We start from the raw sequence: 10,629 nt of genomic DNA, 5'->3' as shown, positions 1-10,629 counted from the left end.
GTTTTCTTGCCCTCACTGGCCGTAAGGGCGGTCGCCTCTTTCGCCGCAGTAACACCGCTAGGGGAGGAGAGGGCCTTGGTATGCGTACCTTTGGCTACCCTCTCTGCTTCCGCTACACGCCTGATATAAGCGACCTGTTCTTGTCTTGCGACACGAACAGCTCGCCGGAGCACCAACAGGCTCTACTTAAGCTCCTTGTTGGTGTTCTGCCTGCCGCTTACGAACTCGATGATCTCATCGAGTTGCTCGGCCACCACCCGTATCCCTGGTAGTGGCTCGTCAGGCGTGCAGGCAGGGCTACTCCCCACCACCGCTGGAGACTCTTCGGTACTGCCAATAGCAGCAGCCGGCACTCCACTTGCCCCCTCTTTAATAGGGGACCTCGCTATACCCCTTTTGGCAAAGGGGTCCGTCACCTCCAACTCCAAGGATAGGTTTCGTTCAATACTCATTTCTTATGGGTCCCCCTTGGCTGCCGCCGAATCCTACTGGAGTAGTCGCCTTTAGGTATCCCATGGTTATCTATGCCTGCCTTGCGGCAAGCAGGGAGGCCATACGAGCTTGCGTGTTCAGAGCCAGATCAGCCCAAGTCAGGAAAGGGCATCTGAGCCTACTCCCACCCAGTAGGCAAAACTGGATGGCAGGATTGGGCAGCGTGCTGCAAGGCCCGCCACGGTTTTATGGGACGGAAGACAGCCTAGCCATTAGCCCACTCGCCGTTTCGAGTCAGTGTCACCCGACCCTACTAAGAGAGTAGAATGTCAGACTGCCAGCCCTCACTTCACAATATAACAATATCCAAATACGAAACCAGTACACGCAACCAGTATGCCATAATCAGGGTCTTACTGATATCAACCCTGATGTGCCAGTGGCACTCTCTGGGCTTGTGCTTTTGAAGCGGCACACAGTCGCTTTGATAGAGTCTGCTTACGGGCACTTGTGGTTTTTTGGGAGGGATTTTAGCAGAGCCCACTGCTAAATCCCACCACGCCCTAGGCAGTTCTCCCTGACTCACAGACAGCTGGGGAGGGGTCGTCAAGCCCTTGGACGTGGTCCCTGCTGCCCCCAGCGAAACGGTTTAGCGGGTCGGGAATGTAGTCCTACCTCCCTCGTTTGCTGTTTGGAGGTGGTCCCTAACCCCGCACTTCCTGGACAACCCAGGATGTCTGTTATGGAAACTCATATGTGAATATGTACGTTATGTGGAAGATATTGATTTGAAAAATGTATTGGAGCTAACCACTTTCCCTTCGATGGGACTCGAAACCCATGACTCTACAGTACGCTAGACTGGTGCTTTAACCAACTAAGCTACGAAGGACCACCGTCGGCCTTCGCAACATAGTGGCTACTGAACGAGCTCGAGATTCCCAAATTGGACGCATAGTCATATCAGTCGCAATCCATTTCTCAAGCCAATACTTCCACATGTGTATCGTACACGTCCACATTAGAGGAGCGTGAGTATTTAGAATGTCTGGCGGCTATACTGCTGTGAATCGCATATCTGTCCCATCTTGGCTGGGTTTCCTATTCATATGGGACAAATATGCGATTCACGGCAGTATAACTCTTAACTTTGATTGAACTGAACCTGAGTTGCGTGCTCTTGCCTACGCAATTCGGTCGCTCTGAGCTTGACGACCGACTGGCAAATAGCTTACACAACCTCACTTGATCAGTACAGTTGCTGATGAAGAATGTGTATAGCCGCCAGACATTCTAAATACTCACGCTCCTTTAATGTGGACGTGTACGATACACATATGGAAGTATTGGCTTGAGAAATGGATTGCGAGTGATATGACTATGCGTCCAATTTGGGAATCTCGAGCTCGTTCAGTAGCCACTAGGTTGCGAAGGAAGTTGGTTAAAGCACTAGTCCAGCGTACTGTAGGGTCATGGGTTCGAGTCCCATCGAAGGGAAAGTGGTTACCTCCAATACATTTTTCAAATCGATAACTTCCACATAACGTATATATTCACATATGAGTTTCCATAACATTGTAAATTAACGTCCAAGTCGGGTGGTTTAATCCCCGGAAATAGGCAATTAACTTTGATTGAACCAGGATGTCTGTTGAACAGATTCCCCCTCCATTGCTTAGGAAGAAAAAAAAACAGCGCTGCTCTGCTATCCAGTTTTCCGCGAGCGGTAATGGCCGCCAGCTTGCCCTGGCTAGTATTTGATTTGATGTTTGTTCTGGTCAACTACACCCACCGTCCCAAGCATTTTGATCAATAAAAGGCGCAATCAGCAGGGTGCAGTTGACCTCTACAAACGTCAAATTAGAGACTAGCCCACAGGCAACCTGTTGGCCATTACCGCTCGCGGTAAACTGGATTTGATGAGCTATCCAACGTCAAACGTCACCGAAAATAGTGACCGATTCGAAAAAGAGTGACTAAACTAATTACAGCGCTGCGAGGCAGCGAGGGTGATACTCACGCCCAGTAATGATGCTCTAAAAACCTGTATAATAATGTAGTTTGGTACATACGTCACTGTTGAAGTCGAAATACGTACATATATTTAAAGCTACAATCAAGTGGTGGAAATAAATGGGATAGTACAAACTCATCTCATGACAAGTGATGGAGCATGCACATCGAACTCACCTCAAATAATTGAATCCTTTGAACAAATCGTCCGCCAGCTGGGTCAAATTATTCCCAGACAGATCCAATAGTTGCAACGAACTTTCCAAACCGGCGAAAGCACCCGTTGAGATGAAATCCAACCCACAGTGACGAATGTACAAATCCCGAATCTTCGCCTGCCGGAATGCATTGTCTTCGATGTTGTTGATAGGGTTCCCATCCAGGTATGTGGAGTTGATGGTATCGAAGAAGCCAAAGGATTCCGACGGTATTTCTTTGAGCGAGTTGTACTGCAGTTGCAGAACGTCCAGCGTCAGCTTGTAATTAACTTTCGGTCCATCGTCATCGGGGCCGAGCGTTCGGATAAGATTGTACGATAGATCGAGGACCCGTAACAGTCGTAATGGTTGGAGCGCTTCGTACGGGATGTGTGTCAGTAGATTGTTGCCCAAATAGACCTTGGATAGTTTATCAAGACCATCCTTGAACGCGGCTGGGTCAATTTCGGCCAAATTGTTCCCACTGAGATCAATGCTGTCTAGGTTGGGCAGGCCGGTGACATCTCCGCCACTAAGCTGTGAAATAGAGTTGTCAGATAGTATTAATGTTTGCAAAGACTTCTCCAGTCCCCGGAAAGCACCGGCATCGATGCTGGAAATGTCGTTTCCTCTCAAGTTTAGCAAACGCAATTTCTTCAACTCTCGGATTGCTCTTGAGGGAACTTCGATGAGTTCGTTATTTTCCAGCACCAACTCCCACAGCGATCGCTCCAAGCCGAAGAACGCTTCGTCGGGGATCTCCGTAATAGGGTTATTGGAAACGTCTAGTTTGTAGAGTCCAGTGGCCTGGAAAAAGTACGGTTCCAAATCTTGTAGTCCCGTATCGTCCATGTAGAGTTTGAACAGTTTGGAGCTGTTGATGATTTTCGGTATGGCTGGAAAGTGCACGTTACGGCAGTCCACTATTCCTAGATCGGGTCCCGGCTTGGAGCAGCGGCAGAGTACGTTGAAATTGCATGGTGAATAGGCGGAGGTATTATCGACTTCACGGGCTTTCGCCAGAGATGCCCAGATCATTAGCCCAACCGTCACGATTACCAATGTATAACCGAGCTTGACGATGTATTCGAGGCCCGCATTGCCCTGTGAATAGAACAATTGAACTAGAATTAATATTAGGCAAAGTGTATTAGAAGATCGAAAACTTTCGACGACCAGCGATTAGCCAAATTAATTCCTTATCCCAATAGTACTCCGGACGGGAAAATTAGTCTTCCGTTCCTTATCGTTTGTTAGTTTTCCTATCATATTCAATGGACTTAATTTAATTATATTGGGTTGGGAGCCGGGTGGGAAGGATGTGGGAAGAAATCGGATGGCATTTTTCTTCACAGCAGGATAAGGTGTAGCCAATTAAGCCACTATAGTCGGGCGGATGAAACGAAGGATGTGGATAAAGAGAACAGGACAGACCGGTTGTTTGAAATGCTGGAAAAGCTAAACGATGGTGCAGCAAGTTTCCAGGGAAGGGGAAGTTTATTTTATGTCATCGAGCGATCAAATTAGTTTTTTTTGCTCATCGTACAAACCGCGTGGGGTCTTTCTATCGTCGATTGGCCACGCCTTGGTTTGAGAAAGCCTGTGCTGTCCGCAATGGGTGGGTCCCGTTTTGAGGATATGATAGTGCCGAGCAATTTATTGTGCTGTAATTCCGTTTTGATATCGTGGAATGGTAAAAACCGCGTTATGTTCTTATTGGGTTAAATTTAATGTTCAATAATCTTTTGCAGTGAATTTAGGACTACCCATAAAAAAGATCTGCAGCTATAACTATTTATTAGGGACATCAGACAAAAGTTGTGTGAATTAAAAGATAGGGTTACTGCTTCTCGAATTAATAACATATACCCATATCAACTAATAAAAACAAAAAAATAGAGCACAAATTGCTTTGTTTCTTATTTCTGTAAATGTTTCAGTAGTGTGCACGCACCCGCGATAGCAATAAAAAAATAACGCAGATTGAACATCAATATTCCCTTTTGTGAATACAGGTATGTTCCGTTTTTATCAACACGGTCTGTTAGTTTCAGTTGATAAAATTGGAACAGTGACAAAATCGGAATAATTTTCTTAGACGATTTTTTTCAGCTAAAATATTAGTATAAATGATTTATTGCTGGTAAAATGTGAGATTTTCAGGTTCCAACATTTTTAAATGCTGAAGGAATGTCCATAAACCACGGCAGTGTTGTCCTACACTCAGGGCAAAAAATTCTGCTCTTTGATTTTACTCCATTTAAACGATTTGATAGTCTCAACTAAGTAAGTTCAACCAATAGAAGGATATTTGAATTTTCTAAATGTCATGGCAAACTGTCAAAAAAATGCACTCCAGAGCCACAGGAGCGCGCGCACTAAAAATACACTGGAGTGTTTTCACTGGAGTGTATTTTCAGCGCACGCGCTCCTGTGGCTCTGGAGTGCAGTTTTTTGACAGTTTGCCATGACATTTAGAAAATTCAAATATCCTTCTATTGGTTGAACTTACTTAGTTGAGACTATAAAATCATTTAGATGAAGTAAAATCGAAGAGCAGAATTTTCTGCCTTGAGTGTAGGACAACACTGAATCACGGTAACATGCTAGTGGGTGGCAAGGGTTAGTGAAAAGACATAGGAAATATATATTTATCATTAATGGTGACTGGTTGAGGTTTCTGACAAGTAAGGAGTGCATCAAGGGAACGTCCATAAATGATGTTACGAAAAAATAAAAACCATTGTCAATCCCTCCTCCATTCATTGTCCCACTTTTTGTATGAAATTTCATATAAATTGATATGAGTAGTCACACTTTTAGAAACCCTCTCCCTCCTTCTCCGCGTGACGTAATTTAAGAACGTTTCCTAAGATAAGGTGGCATCCGTTGATAACATAACAATGAATTTGAAAATATTCGACGTCCTTAAACCTTTGGCTGTGAAAAAGTAAAAGTAAAAAGTTTCTTCAGCAAAAATGAAAACCCAGGAAAAATATTGGAGTTCAAGTTTGACTATACCCTGACGACCTAGATATCCAAAACCTTGGGAAGATTTTGCTTCTGACAGCTTGCAGATGAATCTGAAATATTTGGATCCTATACCACATTGTTTAATAAATCTGAACACTCAATCAAGTTTAGTCATCTTGATCGTTGAGACAGTGATCAGTTTTCTGGAATGCGAGATGCTCAAGGTTCTCCAAAAAGTTTTCGAATTCAGCCCACGGTATCTACCAAATCAACCAAGGCTTATGCAAAGTCATCATCATCGTCATATTCCCAATCCAATCCAATAGGCACATGCGCATCATTTAAAACCAGTTTTCTCAATGATAATCAAGGTATTCCAAAACGTTCCCAAGTTCAACCCAAAGTATCTACCGGACAACCAAGGCTTCATGCAATGTCCTCAACATCGATACGAACCCAACATGGTTCAATAAGCATGTACGCACCATGCAAACTCAATTCTCTTGAATTTGAGATGTTCAAGGTACTCCAAAACATCCTCGAGTTAAGCACAAGGTATCTACCAGGTCAATCAATCAAAGTTTTTGCAATGTCTATGACATAAACTTAATATATTCAATAGGAATAATGTAAACACAATTTTCTAGAATACGAGGTGTTCATGGTTAGATCCGGTCCGGTCTATGTATGTAGTGTTGGAATGTAGAGCCATAGCAAAACAAGAAGAAGCAGATGTCCAAGGTCCTCCAAAATGATCTTGAGTTAAGATCAAGACAAGACCAACATTTGAAAAGGGCGTAACAGCCAAAATTTATTCCTTCTGATTCTTTGTCTAATATATGTGGACAAAGAATCAGAAGGAATAAATGTTGGCTGATACGCCCTTTTCAAATGTTGGTCTAGAAGATATCTATTAGAACACAATAACTAAGGAGGTGTTTGTGTCGATCAATTTAGCTGCGGGCTTTTTTGTTGAGGCGTATAACGGAATTGGATTATTACATAAAACAACTTGCAGAACATTTTGGCCAGTGATGATTGAAGTCATATAAGCTAAATGGTTTCACTAGGGTATCATATCTAACATCATTCATAAGTAGGATCATTGGATTTTTGAAAATTCGATAGTGAAATGATCTGAGATCCATGACGTTTTGAAGAGATGTAATAAAGTCGGTATTGAGATGTGGAACAGAAATTCTTGGAAAATTGTTCGAAAAGACTATCAACCGCGAAAATATGTTTGTATGCCATCATTTGTTCCAACGATTCGATATCGAGTCTTAGAACATCAACTCATGGAGGGTCCACTGTAGCTTGTAAAAGAATTAAGTGATATCCTACCAGCTCGATGGAACTGCTGTAATGTTTGTGATGTTATGCACGGATATATCATTTAGGACTTGGTTGAACGGGTAGATCACATGTTCGGAACTCCAGGACATTTTAAAGAACAGAAAAGACTTGTAGTAGCCTGTAAAAGTATACCATTCTATCGGCTCGACGGACCTGCTGGGATGTTTAGCGATACACAGGTACATCTTTCAGGACTTGAACTTGGTTGAGCAACTAGACCACATGTTCTGAACTCAAGGACGTTTTGAACAACCGAAAAGGCCTGTAGTAGCATGTAAAAATAATGAATGAAATACTATCGGCTAAATTGATCTTCTGGGATGACCGTCCAGGGTTTGGTTGATCGGGTAGATCACATGTTCCGAACTGATTTGAACTCAAGGCCTATACCTGCGTGTAAAAGTAATGAGTGAAATCTTATCAGCTCAATGTACCTGCTAAGATGTTCAACGATGCACGAATACGTCGTTCAAGGCTTGGTTGATCGGGTATATCACATGTTCTGAACTCCAGGGCGTTTTGGAGACCCTGAAATAGTTTACGTTTATTCAAAACTCGATCAATTTATGTCTAATGATCACATAGATATTTTAGAACATAAATCCCATGCTTGGGAGATTTTGTTTGTAAACATATTTCCTAATGCATTCGAGAATATGTAGGGTTTCTTACCCCATTTCCGGCCTAACATGCGTACGACTGCATTATTCAATTGATATTTATGACAGGAAGCAACTTTTCCTGAATTTTGTGGGCTGTATAATACTGCATTGGGGTTCACTTCTGCTTAAAAAATAGCTATTCGTGCTAAATATCGTTCAAGAAAGCTTTTATTTCATTTAAGGTGAGTTACGGCGGCGTCCAAAAATGGCAGCCACAATGGCCGTGCTATCTCTCACCTCGCGTTTTTGCTCGCACAAATGTGAATATTTAGGCGGTTAGCACATCTGGAAACCATTTTTTCATGTATGCTGCAAGTGAGCAAAAGTGAAAAACTACTTTTTGCTTTTGTCTGTCGTTTACTTTTCAAGTTATGTGCCCTCAAAAGTGCTATGTAGATTTGAAATTGGGCTCCAACGCGATTCACCTTAAATTAACGAGGTGCAGCACTCATTTCAGTCATAGCGATTTCTATTCGGCATATCACAAAAACCAGTTCCCGGCCTAAGCAAAATTTCACTCAATCTCTCAACATTTCTCTCTCATTCTCTCTCGGGACGGTAGAAAATGCGACGTAAACAAAAATATGCACGTTCCACGACAACAAGATGCCAGATGGTATCATTCATAATCATTTTTATTTGGTTGAGAAGATATATTTACTCATCCAATTTTTTTCCAAATACTTAAAAACAATATTTTTTTTCACCTTTTGAAATCGAGAAAATTATAAATAACATGATAGCGTCAACATATTAAACAGTTTTCCTATTAACGATGAAGGATCATTTTCATTCTCCTGGCCTTTTGGCAGCACGGTGCGGCTAGAAGTTTTTGGGCCGAGGTGATTTTTTGTTCGGTTTGAGAATACATTTTTAAATGTATTCTAATTATGTTTATATAAGTTCTAGTGATACGTTCTAGTGATTAGATTGAAGTGCGTGTGTGGAGCATTATGGTGTGGTGATTAAAAGCTTGAAGCAATGATTGTAACGAGCACTAGGACGATTTTCAGGTAGGTGTTTATTTGATGATACCGTTTTGTAAAAGTGGAAAGAATCACTCCGGCTCAGTGGTGTGGCATCGGAGAGTGAGATTTTGAAATCTACATTTTTATTTTCTACAATTGGATCAATTAGGAGTAAAACAAGTGATTGAAAGATATTGAATATTGTGAAAAATAAATGGGAGACTTTTTAAAAATTATCAATCATAAACCTACGGCTTCCAAACAGTATAAATCATTAGTTTTCTGTGTAGTGAGCCGGGAACCGGGTCCATAGGCCCAAGTAGTGATTTACCCTACTCCAGAACAGTTTGGACGGCCTAGAACATCCGAAAAAGTTTCTCAACGATTTTTCGGTTATATCAGAACGCCAGATAACAATGTAATCCTTCGTCCTGAAGTAATAAAGTGCAAACAAACCCGCATCTTGTCTCTTTTATTTCGATGGGGAGAAATCGGTAAAGAAAAACCTTGTCTTGTTGGCTACGGCTTTTTACCGCTAGTGCTTGAAATACTATAAATACAATATTTATTATTAATTAATCTCTCAAATTATGAAATAAAATATATGGTATTCGAAACAAATTCATTTTAATATTGAAAATATAATTATAACAAATGATATGATATGGAAATATGCTTATTCTTCTTATGTGTTTCAAAGAAACAATTGATTTTTGTTCAGGTACGTATAGAAGCATGTACCAAAAAATCTTCTCAGAAAAGCAAAAACGTAAAAATTCAAAGGCATTTCAAAAATTTCTTCAGTGGAAGCTAAATAGCAAATGTGAGCATGTTTTGAAACACTAATATACCACTTATATACATGTGTGAGTGCGTATTTGTGCAAATTCTAAAATTTACTACCATAAGAATCTCACTCATGTTTAAGGTATTAAAAAAGGATAGTTTTACAAAATTAGGCATCCATGAGGCGAAATATATGCTATTATTGTACGCATTTGAGTTTCATTCAGATCAATGACTGATTTAGTTAGTTCTGGATTAATTATTATCGAGATCTAAGGAAATTGCGAGTATATAACTTATGTTTTTGGTCGTTCGAGATACGTTTTTAAAAAAAAATAAACAATCGACCTGTCTGCTCGAGTGAAGAAATACGAATGAATTTTATTGTTAACTAATTATTATGGAACCTAGCTGGGAATACTTTATGCTGATACTGGCAAGAACCATCAATCATGGGCGTCGGTCGCGGCTCCAATAACACCGGTGCGGAATGTGCAAGGTGTTGGTCTCCGGTTACGTCCGGTCCAATGTGGCTAGCTTAGAGTTGGACGCTAACAGTTGCCGTTCCAGCAATTTGACTCTGGTTGCATTTACGTCCGTAACTGGCCCCTCCTTGAAGTCCGAAACGTCCTCGTTTCCGGTTGGGTTTGCACGTTGCTGCTCATGGAAAATTTTTCTGCTCATATAAAATAAAATGGCGATTATAATGGCAAGCAGGCTGACGCCTGATAAAGACATTGACGTTAGTACGACAGAATTCATGGTTTTCTTAGAGAATCCAGATGATGTCTATTGTTGATGTGGATTTTTTCGAAACTCATCTCAGGCTCTAGGTCTTTAATTTGGATGTCCAAACCGTCCAGTGGAACGATTGATAACTGACCTGTTTTATACCATTCTTTGTTGGTGAATTCCAACCCATCGATATAGATAGTACAGTTATGGTATTCTATTAAAAATGTGCCAGTTAGAGTTCTGTTATGTATTCCACAAGAAGTAATGATCTCTTGGTTTTGATTTGCTTGACGACCAAATGATTTGGGGTTAATGGTTTTACCACCGATACTTGGCTTACTTCCTTAAATGAGCAGTTTGCTGGTTTTCCGTTGAGAAGCATTGAGAAACAGCCATCGTTTGTCGAGTTTTGAAGGTTTTCCAAGCTACAGATGTGGTTGCGTCCTATTTCCTGGCAGGGTTTGTTGATGAAGTAGAGATTGAAATCGTTGATGATTGCTATGGTTG

General features: G+C 41.4%; 1 protein-coding gene across 1 annotated transcript; it reads right to left on the bottom strand.

Annotated features, from left to right (window-relative positions):
* Positions 1-2,622: 2,622 nt before the first annotated feature.
* On the bottom strand, positions 2,623-10,125 carry LOC134202585 (chaoptin-like; the record flags this gene model as incomplete). Its single annotated transcript, XM_062677602.1, has 3 exons — positions 9,982-10,125; positions 4,193-4,354; positions 2,623-3,746 (listed from the first exon to the last, which is right to left on the bottom strand). Coding segments are annotated over exons 1-3 (1,430 nt in total), but the record flags the coding sequence as incomplete, so codon positions are not given.
* Between the last annotated feature and the right edge of the window lie 504 nt (positions 10,126-10,629).

This window comes from Armigeres subalbatus, unplaced genomic scaffold, assembly GCF_024139115.2.
Source record: "Armigeres subalbatus isolate Guangzhou_Male unplaced genomic scaffold, GZ_Asu_2 Contig1292, whole genome shotgun sequence".
NCBI classification, from domain to species: domain Eukaryota; kingdom Metazoa; phylum Arthropoda; class Insecta; order Diptera; family Culicidae; genus Armigeres; species Armigeres subalbatus.
Note: the sequence above shows the minus strand (reverse complement) of the source record. Positions and strands in the feature narration are given on the sequence as shown.